Source organism: Drosophila busckii, chromosome 3L (genome assembly GCF_011750605.1).
Source record: "Drosophila busckii strain San Diego stock center, stock number 13000-0081.31 chromosome 3L, ASM1175060v1, whole genome shotgun sequence".
Lineage (NCBI taxonomy): Eukaryota > Metazoa > Arthropoda > Insecta > Diptera > Drosophilidae > Drosophila > Drosophila busckii.
This window is the reverse complement of record NC_046606.1, coordinates 15,007,331-15,027,615: the sequence shown is the minus strand read 5'-3', so window position 1 is coordinate 15,027,615 and position 20,285 is coordinate 15,007,331. Positions and strand designations below refer to the sequence as shown.

Here is a 20,285-nt window from a genome sequence, read left to right as displayed (position 1 = left end):
TTCTTGGGTGGAACTGGCTGAGAAAACTAAATAAAAAGAGCTGACTAAAGAATCCTCGCCTAAATCAATTCTGTTGTTAAAATATATGTAATTATTTGATTTACAAAATAATAAAATAAATTAGTTCTAGGAATAATTATTATTTATTAAAAGTACAACTCGTCTAGTTGCTAAGAAGGCTACATAGACCCAGTTTAAATATCAATTAATACAAATATTCATTGATATGCATAACTATTGTGTTATATATAGGAGTTCCTATATATTCCTGTAAATTGTCAAAACTAATGTCTTGTTTTTCAGTCAACTATATGATCAATAAACAATGTTGCACAAATTTATTCGTTAGCAATTAGTGTGATCGATTGAGAATAAAAAAAAATTGTCAAAGCCTTAAAAAGTCGTCAACTTAGTTTGCTCTGGATATGGAAAAGCTCAAAAAATCATAGAAGTTGTCTTTAAAAGAGAAACCGCAACAATTTCATATGTGAAAACATGATTTTTAATATTTGCAGCTTAAAATTAAATTGAATTGATGAAACTTTCAATTAGCGAATGCGCCAAAGACGGACTTAAAGAAGCGATAGATGGGCTTGGGTATTTCCACAGCAAAGAGCACGTTGCTGTCTTCATCCGATTGCGAGGAGCGTTGAGTCTGCTGCTGAACTGAGGGATGCACAAAGTGCAGACTTCTGTAAATGGCATCGAAGGGTATGCGCGGCTTCTGGCCATTTGCTTGCTGTGGATAGATAATTGGTTGCAACAGCAGCTGAGAGTTTTCCAAAGACTCGCTGATGCGAGGACCATCCTTATGCACGTGGTCAGTGCTAGCAGAGCCGCTGCCCTCCGCTTGGATTTCAGTGTCTGGAGCTGGCGTTTTGATATGCAGATAAATGTGACCAACGAGTATAAGCGATTGAGGCTTCTGCTCCTGCTGAGCCGCTGCACTGCGCTGCTCGGGAACATAGAACTCATAGTTGGAGTCATATTTCTGGCCAGAGCCATCATATTTCTGGCTACTGCCGCCGCCGCTACTATAACTGGGCTTGCCATGGTATTGAGCAGTAGGATCCGAGCTATGCCAGCTTACGGGCTTGAAGAACGGAAAATGCGCATGAGCGGGCTTGGCATAATAGTTGGCCGAGTCGCTGCTGTTATAGCCAGAATAGCTGAATGGCTTGAAGAGGAAGGGATGCGGCTGCTTGAAGAACTGCTCAAAGTCCGACTGATTGTAGCCAGGATAGGAGCCATAGTAGTCATGGGAGCCATGCTTGTGATCATGATAGGGCGCAGAAGCATTGACGGGCGCATAGTCAGTGCTCACGGGCTTCCAGAAGGGTATGGGCAGCAGCGGAAAGGGAAAGTAGCCCTGCTCGGCGCCCCAGCCGCTGTCATTGCCGGATGGAAAGCCAAAGAAAGGCGGCAGCGGCAGAAACGGCTTCATAGATTCATAGTGATGCTCATGGGTATGGACAACTTGGTCGCTGTCGTTTTTTGGCAGTTTGATCTCATTTTCACTGACGTAGAACTCCCCAGGATGTTGCTGCTGCTGCTGTGAGTATTTATCATGCACCCGGGGCTCGGCCTCGACTGGCTTCACTTTGTTATCGCTGCCCTCTGGCTTGGCGATAGGCTGCTTGAACTGCACAGCGTGTGGCAGCTCCACAGGTTGCTTCGGCACTTGCAGTGGCGCCTTGGCTACTTTGGACAGCTCCTGAGTAGACTCTACCTTGACTACTGCTGGCACAACGTTGGGCAACTCATAAGGCGACGCTACTTTGACTACTGCTGGCACAACTTTGGGTAGATTCTGAGGAGACTCTACTTTGTCTACTGTTGGTACAACTTTGACTACTTTTGGCGACTCTACCTTGACTACTGCTGGCACAACTTTGGGCAGATCCTGAGGCGACGCTACTTTCACTACTGCTGGCACAACTTTGGGCAACTCCTGGGGTACAAATTTGGGCGGCTCCTGAGGTGTCTCAACGGATGCAACTTGTGGCTTTACATCGACTAGCGCTGGCACAACATTGGGAAACACCTGGGGTACAAATTTGGGCGGCTCTTGAGGCGTCTCCACGGATGCAACTTGTGGCTTTACATCAACTCGCGCTGGCACAACTTTGAGCTGCTCTTGCTTGGTAGCTGTAGCAATCTGTGGCTTCTGCTTGACTAGCTCTGGCACAACCTTAGGCAGCTCTGACTGCTCATTGGACACCACATTGTTAGCAGCGACGTCTTCAGGCGGCTTCTGCTCCACATCCTTTATCACAGCCGCCTGACTGCTCAAAGCGAACAGCAAAAGCAACACAATACCTTGATAATGCTAAGGACACGACCGTTAGTAAGCGACTTGGAGCCAATCTGCAGCTGCTACTCACCATCTTGAGCAACCCAATTGCACTGTGTGCCAATGCAGCAGTTGCCCAACTATTTATACTGCAGCTTATCGGAACAAAATGCCAGGCCATTAGATCCACTATGCCAACTGATAAGCAGGCTACATCAATGTCATTGTGTTCCTTTATTTTGTGTTTAGTCTCATAATTCTTGTTTGGTTTTGTTGTGCACTTAAAAGGGCGCCAATGGCAGCCATATCGGAAAAAATAAAATTGCACTTAAGTTAGTAACGTGCGAGTGCCTTCTGGGCTACAATTGTAGTTGCTGTTGTTGTTTTTAACGTGCAACATGAAAATGCCATTGTTTGTAAGTGCAGCAAACGGAAAACGGAAATCTATGAATCGCACAACTGGAGGCAAGTGCAAAAGATTGTCAACGGCAATGCAGAACCAGAACAGAGCAGAACAGAACAGTTGCAATATTCATGGCAGCTTAATCTGTGGCAGCTCTATCGTTGCACACACACATACACAGATATGCACTTGACATGTCGTCAGGTGAGCGATGAGCAATGGCTGGTCATTGACTTGGGCTTGCAGCTCAGTAATTGAATGCCACATGGCTCTGCCTTCTGCAACTGACAGCAACATTTTTGAATAAATCTCAGTTGAAGCTTATAAACTTAAAGTAACTTCTAGCAGTTGAGGTTAGAGAAAATTGTTGAGCTGTTGAAATTGCAAGTGCCAGGCACTTGCTCAATTTTTCATGAGCCGCCCACACAATAACAACAAAATTAAGTAAAATATAGACACACCGCTCGCCGCATACACTCACCACAAAAATAAACAGCGAACAGTGAAAAGTCTAAAAAAATTGTTACAACGCTTTAAATTTATTAATTAAGCTTGGCAATTTGTAGCGCAGTGTAAACAATATGCAAGCTGCAACCCACACAAGCCAAACTGAGTTCAAATTAGCAACGTTCTCCTTGTCGTGGTCTTCTTTTTATACACTTTGATATTAAGCATGCAAAAGGGTATCATAGAGTTGAGCAGACATTTCTTGAATCGATTTAGAAATGTTCGTCTGCCAGTATGAGCAACAAGAACTCAAACACTTTAAGAGCAGATCGAGTTTATTTTGCAACTAACGATTTCGATCTGAATTGCCTGCGATCCTCAAGTAAAAGTGTATCAAAAAGTTGGCTACGTCGAACTTCAATGCCTGCTTATTTTCTTTGCGCTCTCATACACATCGTGGCCAGACAATAAGGCGAGCTGCGCGGCTCTTGACTCGCAACGAACGAATGTAAATAAATGTGGCTGCTGCCAAAGCGGGCAAAGAGCTCTGGCAGCTGCCAAGGCCCAAGGCCAAGGCAGCATCAGCATCTGCTGCAGCAGCCACGAAGAGATAAGCACAAAGCCCAGACTCAGACTCAGACTCAGAGCCAGTTTCAGGCGTACGTAGCACGGCAGTCGAGCTTCTTTTATTTGCTTGTATTTATTTTGTTTTTGGTTTTTTTTTTTTGGCTCTGGCTTTGGCTTTGGTTTTGGGCCGCACTCTTTCATTTTGGGTGTGTGCGCACAGCAGCGATAAGATCAATGTGCGAGCTGAGCTTGCAACATGCAGAATGTGGCATCTGCAGCAGGTGTTTTGCTTCACAGGCTGCGCAACACACAATATGGGTAACGAGCTGGCCCCGGCAACCTGACCAAGTTTATCGACGCATAATTCACACGGGCTACACCGCCACTGGCTGGAGATGATGATGCTGGTGCGGGTGGTTCAAGTCTGTTACAGCTGCCAGCAATTTGATTGACTCACTTGCCACTCAGCGAGCACAAATGGCACTCGCTACACACACACACCCACCCACCCACTCACACACACATGTATATATAGATATGAATGCCTGATGCAGTGCATGCAAATGCTGGCCAAATAGCCTGCAGTTGGGCATTTAAGCTAGTGCGCCATTCATGCCACAGGGCAAACATGCCCCGCACACAAAGCATCAGCATCGCATCACATCCGCATGCATATAGTATATAGTAGACAACCCTGTGGAGTTTTTGAAAGCATCAGCATCAAGATCCTGCCCCACACGTTTATGCTCATGTCATCATCGCTTTGAATTCAAAACATTTCAGACAAATTGGCGTCGCTTTCAGCAACGTGTGACAAAATGCAATGCAAACATAAAGCGACCTACCAACCATCCAACCAGTATCCCCCTCCCTACCCCTGGACACCCCCTTCAACTGCACAGACGGACAATGCAAGCGGACCATACACGTACTATGCCCTTGTTTAATTTATGCCAAAACGTTGCCCAGGCGACGTTGACGACGTCATTCGTTTAATGGCTGTGCAGCTTGGTTCGAGGTGTCACTTTATATGCAATAAATAAGATGCAGTCGCCAGCCAAAGAATCACACAAGCAGCAACCACAATAAGGAGAAGCGAAGAACCAGCGACAGCAGCAGCAGCAGTAGAAGAAGCAGGTTCATTGCTGTCAGCCTGTGGGAAAAATGTTAACGAGCCGAGTAGCCTCATATGGTTAGCTTTAGCTTAAATTTTGCTTACCATGGGCACAATACTTGGAATTTTCAATAAACTTGTAGTAAAGTTTATAAATTAGCGTATAGTTTATCTCTGAAAATATTTATAGAAATATTTACAGAAAACGCTTGCAATTCTGCTTGGAAAAATATTTGCTTTTATATTATTAACAACTTACAGATTATGCATAATTAACTAAACATAGTTAGACAGCATAGAATAATATTTAATAGTTGTTGTTGTTGTTGTTTGAAATAAAAACGTGAGCTTAGCGAAAGTTCAAGTTATTAATCTTTTAATTTACTTAGAAAGCTTAATAAGTAATAAAAATATTTAAGTGCAGCAAAATGTTCAACAATTGATCATATCGATAGCAATATTAACTCAAGTGTTATTAACTAAATAATGATTAAATAATCTTATCTTATCTTACTCATTTTCTTATTTTATGCGTCGAGTGTTGCTAGTCGATTATAAATTAAATAAATAAACAATTTACTACACAAGTTTTATTCTTAAAGGTATAAGAAGCAAAAGTTATTATTTAAAAAATACAAATAAAGACAAGAATATAGAAATTTCCTTTGAATGAGACACAAGCTCACATTTCATTTGCCACAAATTTTAGGCAGTTTGATATAAATTTAACTCGTTAGGAGAACCCACCGCAATGTCTAAGCTGTGGCTTGGTGACTTTTGATACGGAAAATTATTTGCAGCAATTGCACATTTTGTGGCCACAGTGCCACATCACAATGTGGGCATCATAAGAAGTAGAAGGTGGAAGATGTGCTTATGACACAGTCCCCAGCCCAGTAGCAGCCACTTTGGCTGGAGACGCCTCGCAGTTGAGGCGCCACAAACAGAACGCTATTCATGTGACAAGAATGTGACCCATTTTTGTTGTAATTTTTGCTTACAATTTTTTGCTGTTGTTATGTTGTTGCTGCTATTGCTGTTGTTGCTGCTGCTGTTGCTGTTGTGCACAGCTTCCAGCTGCAACTGCTGTTTGTTTGGTTAAATGTTTGCCTGTATAAGGCAGCGACAGCTATATAAATATGTGAGCAGCTTTTTAACACCTCGCACGCCTCATGCATGCCACATAGATGAATACGTGCAACGCTCTCAAGTGGCCCCAGAGCATTCAACGGCTCAGACAACGACAATGACACTAGTGCCCGGTCTCGCACTTAGTCCCGTGTCCGAGTTTCAGTGCCGCTCTCATTGTTGTTTCAGTCTCAACGGGGCACGTGTTTCACGTGCAGCATGCAGCATCAGCATCAGCATGGCAAATCATTTTTCAATAGGCCAGAGCCAGTGCTTTGTAAATATGAAATCTAGTTGAGCGTTGAGAGAACGCGGCCGCATTCATTTTTCAATAACTCGAACGCTCTTCAGCAGCTGCTGGCCACTCGCCACTCGCATTTTTTATAGGTAGCTATACCTATATAATATATATACTACTACTATATAAACCAGGCGCACCATTTTCAATTAAGCGAAATTAAAAATTTATTACGAGCCATGGCCAAACGAAAACAAAGCCAACTTGCGGTAGAGAGTGAGAGAGAGTGTGGGACTGGGTATGGGAGTTGGAGTGGGAGTGCGAGTGTGGCAGGCTGGCAGTAAAAAAAAAAAAAAGAAATTGCGAACAAATAGAGAACTTGGGGTAAAAGAGATGTTTATATTTTCATTAAAAATAAAAGTAAGAAACCAATGGTATGGGAGCAAGTGCGTCGGTGGATGATTGGGCTACGGCATTGGGTGGTCCGCTGGCTTTTCCTTCCAGCCCTTTCATTTTATTTACGTTGAAGTTTTAATCATTGAAGTGACATTGACAGTCTGACAGACGCGCGGCTAAAGCAAAAGCAACAGTATAAAATTGCCAAAGGGGCATGCCACATACAGTTTGAAGTTGCTTTGCAGCCGAAGAGGTTGAAGGTGGGAGTGACGTGCTTTTCATATTGTGCCACAGGCAAGTGAAAATATTTATGAGGCTTAAGTGATTATTGAATTTAATATGTGGCGCCCAAGCTGTAAACTTTTCGGCACATAATAAAACAAAACATTATTAATCATGCAAGCTTTTTATGAATGATGTGGCTTGAATAAGATTTTAAATATTTATGAGTGCATAATTTAGTTCAAAAGTGAAATGGGGCTTATGTTTGCTAAGCTCAGCTTTTGTAGATTATTATCAGCTGATTAATTATTTAATTTTACGAGTGTTAAGTTACTGGCACTAGGTCTTAATTGAAGCCATCATTAATCATCTCTAAGCACACACACAGCAAAAATATTTGTGTGCTGTGAAATTTCACTGGAACTAGTTTAAGTAATTAAATGAAATTAAACCAACCTTTTCAGCAGCAGCTCAACACTTTGGAGTCTGCTTCAGTGGCTGTTACAGTTGCGCTTGTAATTCAATTAACATATGCACACGTACCAAAAATATATGCAAAGTTGCCGCGACTTTGTGTAAGTTTTGTTCAATTAAAACTTTTGACAACAAGCCGCGAACAAGCACAAAATGTAAAAAACAAGCTAAGCACACACACTCACACTCACAGTCACAGTCACACGTACACGTTTATTTTTGCCATAAATTTGAATTAATTTGATTTACTTGCAGGCGGCATAACTTCAGACTCTGGCTAAAATTTGGACGAGTATATTTTAAGTAAATACAATTTTCCGTCGCACTAATAACACATTTCCGTTTAGTGAGCTACAATGGCGGCTGCAATGACTTCCGACTTACACACACACCCACACTCACGCTCACACACACACACGTGTACAATAAAACGTTGTGTGTGTGTGTCTTTAACTCCACGCTGCTGCTGTTGTTATTGTTGTTGCTATTGTTGTTGCTGTGGCTGTTTCATTTCCAGCTTCAACTTTTGTATTTTATTTGATTTTATTTTGCTTTCGTTTTTTTATTATTATTATTATTTTATGCCTTTTGTGCTTATGGCAGAGTAAACAAAAGTCGCAGTTCAACGTACGCCGCAGGGGAAGCTACGCCGGAGATCAGCCGGCAAACTGACAATAGCAGCAGCTCTCGAATAACTCAAAGCGTAAAAAACTTTAGCTCATGTTTGGCTGGAGCAGGCGAACGAGCGATGCGAGCGCGCGTTGCGAACCTACGGCAAACGATAACAAACGCAGACTGAAGCAAGCAAATTTTTTTGCAAACTGTTGAAAAATCGCAAGGAAAATGTAATGAAAACACACCAGCAACAACGACAGCAACAGCCGCAACGGCAGCAACATAGCAAAAATGAATACAAGCACAAGCAACACACACGACGCCAGCAACACACGAAGTTGCTGTCGAGCCGAAGCTTCTCCAGCAGCAGCAGCATCCAAATGTTGCCAATGGGGAATGTTGCTGCATGCCAGAAACGTGCGCATGAGAAAATGTTGCTGAGTGTGCTGTTGCTGCTGTTGTTGTTGTTGTGGTCGCTGAGATGTTGTTATGTTTTTGTTGCAAGCACAATTGCTGCTTACTGCCTTGCTTGTTTCTCTTTTTTTGTTTCGTTTAGGCGGGAAAATATGTGTGCCGCTGTTGTTTGCTGTTGTTGTCGGTGTACGCTGGGATTGTTGCTTATTGTAAAGAGCGTGTCGCTACAAGCAAAGCTGCATGTAGCAGTGATTATTTTGTCAATTGCAGTGACACAAAGGCATCTATCTATCCATCTATCTATCTCTCTATACAATGCTTACAGCTGCTTTGGCTTCGGCTTTGACTCTGGCTTTGGCTTTGGCTTGGCGAGCGTGTACGCCCTGACTCTAATGCCATGGCCATTATTATGCTGTTCTGTCTTTGCTGTGTCTTTCGGCGCTTCAACTTGTTGGCTTTAGAGAGACAAAGCGAGGTTAAGTAGTTGCAAATGGCATGCAGCAACAAGAACGCAGTGTCTGTCTCTGTGTCTCTCGCTGTCTGCAATTAAATTGTAACAAAATATTGCAAATAATGTTGTTATTCAACTATTGTTTGTTTGCTTATCAGCTGCTGTTTATTCACGCTCAACTGATTAGCTGTTAAGCGGCTTTTTCTGGCCAACAGTTTGCAATTATAACGCACAAATTAAATTTACAGCCCACGCATTTTGCATTAAAGCAATTACACTTGCTTTAAATTGAATTGAATTGCGCAGGCAAATTAAATGTAACGCCCACCAATCAACCGCAGTTGCAAATTATACGTACTGCGGCAAACTAAAAATTCTTTTGTCAGCCATTCAATAAAATGTCATAAATATTTAAACCAGACCACAAAACGCGCTCCCAGCACGGACTAAAATTAGCGAAATTTATTTGAAGTGCGCTGCCAACTGCCAACTTGAACCCGCAGCAATGCTGGTAATTAGGCTCGCGAGCAACACAGCAGCGAAAAAAAACTACAAGAAAATGCCAGCGAGTACACAACAAATTAAAATGGCATTTCAAAACGTATAAAGTAAGTACATATATATATATATATACATTGCGTGGGCGTGGCAGGCAAAAGCAATGCGTTTAAGCAATAAGTGTTGCCAAGCGCAAGAGAAGACGTAAGAAGTTTAAGCGTAAAGTGGAAGCGGCTTTAAGCTGCTTGCGTCTAAAAAGCAGCTTGCGCTTGTTGTTGTTGTTGTCGTTGTGGCAGCAGTAGCAATGACACTGACTGCAAGTTGCAAAGTTAGGAGATTGCAACAGTTCTGAAGAGCCTCAAGCTAGCGAAAGTTTTCAAAACTCTTCAGGCGTAGATTTTATTTATTTATTTAGTGTCAACTTTGAGCAGTCGACGGTAAAATAAAAATGTTACATATATTTAAATTATTCAAGCAAACGTATTTTAAATTATTTTAATGAAATTATTACTTAGACCCAACGTACTTTGCAAGCATCAAGAGGTGAGGGCAAGAGAAAAAGGAAAATAAGCACAATGTGCTTAAAATTAATTTTCCTTATTGTTTTCCTGGCATTTTAAGCGAATGTCATTGGCGGCCCAAAAGTATGCAATAAAATTTTGCAGCTTTGCCACGCCCTATGTCTCCCAACTTCCCCACAACGCCACGCACCAAACAAAACACTGCGTAAAACGACAGCAACAACAACAACTTAAGGCTTACAGCAAGCACACAACAAATTTCTTTATAATTCACAAAGGAAATGCCAAGCTCAAGGAGTAAAGCAAACACACAGACGCTCGCACGCACTGGCTGCTGCTGCTGCTGCTGTAAATGTCTGTGTATATGTATATGTATATGTAGCCCAAGTATGACACAAACATGTGTACGTTCAGCTGGTGCTGGAAGGCTACAAAAGGATTACGAGCCAAGACGACAAGCCCGAAAGCAAAAGGCGCTGCCAGCAGTACGTGCGTTACTAATACGCAACGTTGTACACATACATCATGTGAAGCATGCAGCAGCGGCAGCCACATCAGCAAAAAGGCGGCGACAACAAACGCTCTAACTGCCGCTGAGCGACCTTGATTGCGTTTGCAGTCGACTGACTTGGCGAGAAACGCATAAAATGTATTTAACACACAATTTATGTCTGCACGAGGCGAAGAAGCGTTCAAAATTTCCAACAGGCCACAAGGCACCAGCAGCAGCAGCAGAACCAGCGCTAGACTGCCTGGGCACGTTTACACAGGTTTATTTTATTAGCAACAGCAGCAGCAGCAGCGTCAGCAGCAGGACTAGGGTCCTTTTGCTGACTGCCTTTGTCTGCTAGGGCCACCATTCGGCATTTGTTCTAGACAGGAAATTGGCCCGCGGGGCCATCAAGCAAAAATCATATGTTTTATACATGCCAAAACTTTTGCCCCCAGCCAAACTAAGCGAAGCAGCGCGCACAACTTTGTATGAGAAAGTTTAATAGACTTGACTTTAATATGCTTCGCTTTTTTGTCTGTGTGCAAAAGTTTTTATTTTGATTTTATGTGCAAGCATTATGCATCAATATAATATTATTTTTTATTGTTACAAATGCTTTAAAGCGAACTTAAACTGTTTTATGGCTCTGGCTCTCTGAGGCTGTGAAGCTGCTAAAATATTTAAAGCAAACAAAAGCCAAACTCATTTAAAAGTTGACAGCAACTACAGCTCAAATGCTGTGCTGCTTCACATGTGACATTTTCCCAGCAGCTAAAAAGAAATGTATATAATAGCATAGAAAACTTTTAATTTTCCGCAAATGCTAGCCAGAGACCCTTTTCTTAACAAGAACTTTTCATTTTTAATTAAATGGCAACCACAAGCGCGCACTCACTCACTCTCTCGCTCGTCTCACTCTGTTAGTGTGCAAGAAACAGGAAACTTGTCTGTGTGGCAAGACACTCACAATGAAGCTCAATTAGTTAAAGCTCAGCCAGCGCTTTGGCTCAATCAAAGCAGCCCAAAAATTGTTTGCCTTTTTTTTTTTGGGAATTTCGAACTGAAATCGTGCATTATTATTTGTTGTTTGTTGCTGTTGCTTATCAGCTGCGCCTGTTTGCCCCAAAGTCAGTTGCACAGCAGTCAGAGCGGTTTGTATTGAATGCTGCCCAGGCAGCTTGCAGCCTATGCCACACTGTTGCACTGGGAAGCGGCGTAGGGGGCAATTGCAGTCACGCATCTCACGATTGCGCTATTATATTCTCACCTTATGATGACTGACTGCGCGAGGCTTGAACTTGCAGCAGCGCAGGCAATTGAAAAGCCGCAAACAATAATTGCAGCACCAGAAACAAAACAAAAACCACAACAATGCAAGCTCATCCTGTTTTGCATGCTTTTCTTTTCTTTTTTTTGTTTTTTGTTTAAGAATTTTTGTCTGCTGCATGCATTAGGCAAATTGAAGGCAATTCTGGGCAAGCTCATCGATTGATTGACTCGGGCTTTTAAATATGCGCAGTCGCGCTTAACTGTAACTATGTTAAGTTTGCTAGCTCTTCATAACTGTAGCCCACGCGAGTTCACGGGTTCAGCTGGCAGCACTTGTGTGTCATCCGACCGAACGTCCTCCCGCCCGTCATGTTGCAATGTTGCTTACTTGTGCCCCTTAGGTATATTTTACTTCTCTTTTTTTTTTGTAGCAACAGGACTACAACACCCACACTCTGCTGCTGCTGCTGCTGCAACGTTTCGTTGAGTGAAGCACCTTCATTAACATACCAGGCAGCAAAGGGGGCGGGGGGGCAACAACAAGCTGCCCTGTGGGTAAGAAATTTCAGCTGCGCTGGCTTTGGAATTTGCTGTAATCCGATACAATTTAGCGGCTTAAAGCTTCTGCCTGCTTGACGCTCAAGTTTCTCATCAGCATTTTGCGCTAGCTGCTGCTGCTACTCCAACCCAAGCAGATGCGCAGATCCGCAGCCAGGCACGCGCTTCTTTCTTTTCATACGCCTTCGCCTTTGTTTCGCCTTTCCACAGGGAGTGACTCGAAACAGACGAGCAGACACCCTGAAAACTGTAAGTATTGGTGATTAAACGCCACTTCAAAGGCATTTACATAAATAAACGCGCACAGTTTTGCCAAACAAGGTCAAAGTTCTAATGCCGACAGCAATCAGCATGCCACATAGAGAACTTTATTCAACTAATTGCGTAGCAAAATCAAAGAGTTTTCCATAAAATATTACAAATGCTTGGTATCTCTGTAAGCTTTGCTACAAACAGCAAGAGCGCAATTCAAATTGGGCACGGCCAACTACAAGATACTCTTTAACTAGCGCCCTACAACTGCCTATGTAAAATAATTAAGTTTCCGATCCGCATCGGTGCAGAGCACAGCTTCAGTGCTGAGTTAAAAAAAAGTATTGATTAATTAAATATTGTGGGAGTGAATGGGTTTTTTTCGATTTGCAGTCGAGGGGGCAGCATATTACATTTTTTTTAGAATACAGCAATCTATTTTAAGAAGTAGGAGTATCTACATACCAAATTTTGGAGTCATAGGCTCTTCAAGCCTTTAAGTTCTTGTTGCTCATACATACTGACGGACGCACGGACAGTATTCAATCGACTCTAGATGATCAATTATCTATATTATTTAAATGAGGTTCTGCACACCTCCGGCTACCTGTTACATACATCTTTCACAACTTCAGCATGCCCCCTTCAATTTTTTTATAAAAATGTCAAAGTGTATAGTATGAAAAGGAAAACACAACTGGGGATGAAGTTAGACATGCATATTGCCAACGTTGGCATCTAAACAATTTTTGCTTACAACTCAAGCGCTGGAAAGGATTATGTAATATGCATGCAATCTACGTTTGCATGTCTGTGTGTGTGTGTGTGTGTGTGTTTGTGAGTGTGGCAGGACTTTCATTGCTGTTGTGCGCGCGTTGTTTGGTAATTGTTTTTGCATTCTGCTCAACACGTATTGCTGCTAGTTTGAAGCAGCCAAGCCAGTTGGCCATTTAGCTGCAAATGTTACAGGTTGCATAAGCTCGTAAGTGCATGCATAATTATGTTGCAACTGCGCTGGGGCAAGGTCGCTGATGCGTTATGCCATACAGGCACACACACACCGGCTTGTTAGCCAAATTGACTTCAGCCAGCTTCGCACTTGCCCGCATTTATTTTCCACTTTTTCCACTCGACGATCCATTAAATTGTTGCAGTCAGAATTTAGCAAACATTTTATGGCATTTAAACTGTCGTTCACTCTCTCTCTCTCTCTTTTTTTCGCTAAGGCAACTAACTCTCGCTCTGTCTGTCCTGCACTTTGCTTTTGCTACTTTGTGTTTGCTGCTGCTGCTGCCGGACATCAAAATCTGCAATATAAATAATTTATCTAAATGTCCCAACCAATCTACAAAGGGCTAACAATGCCTTTCAACTTGAGTTCGTATGTCAAATGTGCAAACAATTTGCTCGAAAATTATTTACAAACGACTTTGCAACAAGCTCAAGTTGAAATATTCATGTAAACATGTAAAATATGCCAAGTATTTACTGTACTTTCATGGCCTATTTCAATAATCATTTGCATTTGGCCTATAAAATGTTGGTCTAAGAGTTCAAAGTTGTCTTCTCTGTTTGCTAAACAATAAATACTGAAATGTATGCAATAATAAGTAAATATAGAAGAAAATATAACAATCTTTTCATAGTTTTAAAAAATCGATATTTTCGGTATATTTTTTCACTTTGAAATGAAGTTTACTTCTAGTTCGACCTTGATGACATTATAGCCTTGAAGTTATAGCCTCAAATATATATTAATTAATATAATAGACAAATATTTTCTCCTACATATTAAGCTCTTAGCTGTATGAAGCGCTTTGATTCGAATTTTATTAAGATTGGTATAAAATTTGCATATGGGACCGCTGAGATAAGCATGAATATATTACTGCATATAATTGACTGCATGTTTCAGAACTTTCTAAAATATTTTAACAAATTCTAGTTGCTTTTGAGCTTTTGACAAACTCATGGAAATCAATTCAAAACAGTTCAAAATTAAGCTATTAAGCTTTAAACTCGAGCACACAACTTAATTTTATAAAATACACTCAAGCGTCTACTTTGATTTCATATATTTAGCTTAGCTCTTCAAGTAATTCTATACTTCGCTTACATAACTTTGTTCCAAGCCTTGGGCACGTATTATTTTTCATAATTTCCGCAGTATTTAAGCGGAGTCCTTGCTGCCGACAACACCTGCCACAATCAGAGTTCATTGTCAGCCAAAACACTCAACTGAAGTACGAACGCTTTGTTACTTCCTCATATTGTTCAAGTAAATAAAATCAATACATCAGAAATTGCCAGGCGCTTATCGTATAGGGCTTCCTATGTTAAACTCAAAGTAACGCTGTCATTTTTGCAATTCAATTACAAAGAAGAAAAGAATTTTAGCAAAGCAGGAAAGCAGCAGAGGAGCACAACAGCTTTAGCTGTAGCACGTGCTGTGCGGCATTGGGGGAGACGCTGGTCTGGAGCTGACGCTGAAGCTGAAGCTCGTGCTAAGCAGCCTGCTTGACGGACGGGCCTTGTTACCTTCACCTTGGCTGCAATTAATTCTGGTAACATAATCTACACTTTACAGGTTTATATGACACTAAATCAGTGTGGCGGCACCAGCAGCAGCAGCAGCTTGACACATGAGGCAGGCAGCCGCTTGTTGGCCTAAATTGCGGCAGGTATGCGCATGTGTGTGTGGGGTTGGTTGTTGGGGCGTGTTTTGCTGATTTGCAAGCAGCCAAATTATGGGTGGGCTGACTGACAAAGAAATTGCGCTGGATTTAATTAGCACAGTTTAAAGTTGAAGCTAAAAATGTTGCTGCAGCAGAAATATCAGAGAATGGAATGTTCCGCGCATATTTGCACGCCAGCTGATAATTATCGCCGCAAAATTCGGTCAGAGGTTGAACGAGGCAAAGGTTCCCAGCCATATCTGCATGCCGGCGTTTGTTTTTGTGCAGCCCTAAGCACCTGATATGCAACAGAAAAAAGAGAGAAAGAGATTGCGCTTAGCTCGGGGGCACGCGCAGGTGGAGCCTTGCTGCAAGATCAATTTTTTTTTCTTATGTATGCTTCTTTTTTTTCGTTTTGTGCACATTGCACGCACATTCATTGGCCATTTCATTTTCACTTGTGAAACGCATTGAAACGTGCCCAGCAGGTATGCCAGACGCATTACTTGGGCGGTGATTTTTCACAGTGATTTGTTGATTACGTGACTTTATTTGCGAATGCTTAAATAGTTTACAGTGGTTAACGCTTAACAAGGTGACTGCAAAATTTTACAAAATTTATTTGAATAAGTTTAATATTTTACTAATTTTATATCTAAATAAATTTACTATATTTTTTAAAATATTTTGTTTTTATTTTATCTAAAATTATTTACATAGTTATATTTTAATTGATATTATAGAGAGTAAGCAATGTTTTGCTTTGATCTACTTTTCACACGTTTTCGGCCCACTGTGCCTGCTTATATTTTTTGGCTTTTATTGCAAGTGCAACAATTCGCTTAACTTTTCGACATGTTGCGCTTGTGATGAAGATTAAGTAGAAAATAATTACAACGCTTGAGTTTGGGCCTGGGTTTGGGTACGGAGCGATCGCTTTGTGATACGCTTGGCACCGATCCCGCTACGGGTCGTGTATAATTACATAAATGGCTATGTCAGTGCGGTGACAGGTCAGCGTCAACGGCACTGGACTCTGACTCGGGCTATGCGGCGACTCGCCCGACTGGCCCCTCGCTACTCCCTCGCGCATTGCCGGCGCAGCGATCAAGTCGATCATCAATCGTGCGAACTTTCCAGAGCCAATGCTGGGTCACGCCCACTTGCCGTCGAGGCGGTCCCCCTCCCAGGAAACCAAAAACAAAACCAAAAACGAAACACGTTATTTCTGTGTATATCACTGAGACAGAGGCATAAGGCACAGAGCCGCCTCGCTTAAGCTTAAGCATAAGCCTGTTCTCAGGCTGCAACATAAATCGCAAAAATAAAAGGGCTAAATCAGCGAGCGTAAACACATATACCAAACTACGTAGCCCCATAAGGGGGGCTGGCTGGGTATATGGCTTATATAGCTGCTCGAACTGCAGAGAGATATGCCAATATGCCCCTTTACGAAACGCCATAAATTTTAAAGCAATTTTCTCTTGGCCGTGCATAATTTATGGGAAAATATTAAGCCTGCCCCAAATAGCTGCCGCTGCCACTGCCACTGCCGCTGCAGCCAAAGCACTCAACTACTCAACTGCAACTAGTTGCATAGATTGAAAAGAATAGCGCCCAAAACTATGCCAAATAGAGTAATTAAATTAAAGTGTCATGATATACGTGAAAACTCTCCCAGCCGAAGCCGAAGCACAACAATTTCAACTGAGCCTGAATTATTACGCTCCAGACTCCAAATGCTGCACTGCGTCGTCTGCCCGTGTCTCTGTCCCCGTCCCTGTCTGTGTGTATTTGTGTGTGTTGCAACAGGTCACGATTATCTGCATACGCAGGGCCGCCAATAATTTCTGAAATTGGCGCACTTAAGCTAAATCCAGACACAGGTTTGGGGGGCATAATTTGAAAGTTATTTTGTTGCCTTGGCCAATATGTAGAGGTACGTAAAAATTATTGAGCAATATGCTGATCTGTAAAATCATAAATAAAAATATTTGTACTTAGCCTCAACTAACTGCGGGGCCATCCCATTGGACCGACCCGGACCTCTCCTCTTTTGGCATTTCGATAACTTTTATGTTATTAGGTGAGAGAGTTGGTTCCAGGCCAAATCGCACACGGCTGCAAACTGCTGGTTGTTGTTGTTGCCAAGATCTTTATGGATTGAACAAAAGCGCTTGTTGCCCGGGGCCAGGCGATTGATAAAGTCTTTTTATTTACAAGCTGATAATGATGGTGTAGGCGCAACGTTTTGGCATTGCGACGGTTTTCATGTTATTTATGCGCAATTTGTGGCCAAGTTTAGAGGCTGCATGCCAGTCCAGAGTCTTTATTCAAATAGCTGAACACACACTAAAACTAAATATTTTGTAACGCTGATAGGCAAAAGCCGAAAAATCAAAATGGTAAAGGTCATAAAAATGTCACAACAAAACGCTGAACTCATTATTAAAACGCATATCGAAGGGAGCGCACAGTGCGGCTGCAACAAGTTGCAGCATAAAACATGCAACTTGATGACGATCCAGCGCATAGCGCATAGCAAAGACTCAAGACACGAACTAATAACAAGCCAGGCAGGCACAAATGGAACGTAAAGTGTCAACGGCAAGACAAGCCCAAAATAACCCAAACAAATGATGAGCACAAGAGAAAGAGTGAGAGACCAGGTCTAAGACGCTCTCATAGCTAAGCCGATTATATGACGATGACTGCTCGGCGTGGTTGGGGTAGACTATAAAAATGTCTACGGCAGGCGATCTGCTAGAATCGTGTTAAGTGTGCTCGCTGCTGGCTCAAAAGGCTGCGGGAGGGGGGGCCTAGGTAGGCAAGGGGTTAAAACGGTGTCGATGTCACGGCTGCCGTTGCCATTGCCAGTGCTGCCGCTGCTGTTGTTGTTGCCGCTGCTGATGAGTGTCATTAACATCAAATTACCACAAGTCCGAGGCATGCTGACCAAAATGAAGAATACCCAGCGTAGCGTAAGAGTAAGAGAAGCGTATTTAAAAGAAAAGGAATCGCGACAGTTAGTTGAAAAGTTATGGCAGAGAAATGAAACGAAAACCACAACAAGCGAAGCGCGCTTGCCACAGCTTGTGGCATGCCACGCAGTGTGGTCTCACTTGCAGCAATTGAGTTAAACTGAAAATGACATGTGTTTCTTATAAATTCCTCTACAAAAGAAGCAGCAACATATTTATGCTTTCGCTTACAGTAATTCCTCTAAATCTCTGGCACGTTTCAACAGCTTGATCTTGAGATTTTTGGAACGATTAAACGATCAGATATGCATAGTTATGTTAAACACGTCAATCTGATTCATAAATCTTTTAGCAAAGCAGCGCCCATAACAAAGCGAACTGGAACTCAAATACTTATAAACAATATTTACATAAGGAACATTATTCATTATGCTCGTTGAACGGCCGCTTCACTCATTTGTCTGCTCAGCCAATAGGTGATAAAATTTGATAGTAATTTATTGCACACGCCAGGGACCCAGCAGTGAGCTTAGGCACGTTTATGGAGCAAAAGTACGACCTGGCATATGTCGTATGCCTGGCCTGGAATGGCATCACAAAATGAAATCAATAAACCAGTCAATAAAAACAGAAACAGAAACCGAAACCGAAACAATTTTAAGATGCAAATTATGCAAATGAGCGAACAGCTTTAAAAATAAAAAACAAAAACAAAAATCGAGAAAATAAATGAATTTTTTGTTTCTTAAACCAAAAAGCATTTTTCAAGTCTTTCACAATTATCAAGTTTTTTTTTTGTCATGCATAGTTTATAAATAACTTAGCGCCGCGTGGGCGTCCACAAAAAAGGGGCGTGTTGATCAAAAACTTACGTCTGCGCTGGCTCAAAGTTGATGCGGCTGAGGATGCTGTAGCGGCAACAGCGGCATCCGCCGCTGGCGTCTCAAGGCCTTTGCTCCGCCGCAGACGCTTCCAAAATAACATTTTACACCGGCGTTGATTGATAAGACAAGCGAACAAAAACAAACAACAGCACTGATTGGTTTAGTATTTATGTTTGAATGCGGGTGTTGTTGCAAAATCTTGTCAACAATTGGACACACAGACAGACAGACAGACAGACACCCACATACACAAAGGCATTAATTAAAACTCGCGATTTGCATAAAGTAACAATTAGTCAAAAGTTTTGAATCTTGACAGCCTCTGGGCAGGCAGAGCAGAGCGACGCATGCGCTACAGTGCGGCACGTGCCACGCGCACTTGCAACTGACTGACAGCCGCTGCAGTTGGCAAGCGAAACTTTTGCGTTCACTTAGATTTAGTTTCCGCTATAAGCTCGGCAGACTTCCGTTAAGCGGTTTTGAAGCGGCCCGGGCACTTCTGCGCCTCACGACGGTTAATTAACGAATAAAAGTCGCTTTTTTGTGAGCAGGGCTTAAACGCGCGACGACGGCGGCGGCGGCGGCGGTGGCGCTGCTACAAATATGCTGGACAAAAATAAAAACTGAGTAAGAAAAAAAAAGAAAATATGTTACACCGTACGTTAACGACGACGACGACGCTGCTGCTGGCGTTGGCGTTGGCAGCGACCCAGCAGCAGGCCCAACGCACATTGGGGCCAGTGGAAGCATAAAACAGGTGTGTAAAAGGTAATATGAATGAACGTAAAACGCTTGAAAGACAACACTAATATATATGTATGTACATACCTATGCATGTATGTTGTTTTGTTTGGGTGTGTGTGAACATGCTCGAGTTATGCTAGTAGCAGTTAAACTTTACGATATTTGAAGGTGTGGACAATTAGATGATCATAAAATGCGCACAATTAAATAAATAGTGCTTTTAGCATAGATTGAACAGCGATAAAATTTTTAGTGCAGCTGCAGAATATTACGCTTTCTTTGCATACAAATAACATTAAACATTTCAAGTTAATAGCTTAAGCATTGAGCACTGCCAATCAAATTCAAAGGCTTGGCTGTTTAAGCTCTCTCTCTCGCTCTCTTTTGCTCAATTGCAGTTTTAAGCGCTGTGCGCAGCGGCGCTGCTGACGTTGACGCTTGCTGCCCTCAAGTCTGCCATATATTATAGCTGCTGCTGTTGTTGTTGTAGTCCGAAAAAAAAAACTGTAACAAGTGTTCGCATTTCTCTCTGGCATGCTCTTTCGCCCGTGTAAAAGTTCATCATATTGCACGCAAAGCAACTTGCAAGCCATTTATTTCTTTTCTTCTTCTTGCTGCTTGCTTGTTTTTGTTAATTTTGTTTTTTGT

The 20,285-nt window shown here is 42.2% G+C and overlaps 1 protein-coding gene across 1 annotated transcript; it reads right to left on the bottom strand.

Annotated features, from left to right (window-relative positions):
* Window positions 1-544: 544 nt before the first annotated feature.
* Window positions 545-18,993, bottom strand: LOC108598174. Its single transcript, XM_017984790.2, has 2 exons — window positions 18,882-18,993; window positions 545-2,319 (listed from the first exon to the last, which is right to left on the bottom strand). The coding sequence occupies exons 1-2, from the start codon at window positions 18,991-18,993 to the stop codon at window positions 545-547; spliced, it is 1,887 nt and encodes a 628-aa protein (XP_017840279.2).
* Window positions 18,994-20,285: the final 1,292 nt, after the last annotated feature.

Excerpts from the sequence above, each read along its gene's own strand:
- LOC108598174 (XM_017984790.2), bottom strand. The coding sequence starts at position 18,993 with ATGTTATTTTGGAAGCGTCTGCGGCGGAGCAAAGGCCTTGAGACGCCA. Across the intron at positions 2,320-18,881 it reads AACTTTGAGCCAGCGCAGAC|GTATTGTGTTGCTTTTGCTG; the intron begins GTAAGTTTTTGA and ends AGCATTATCAAG.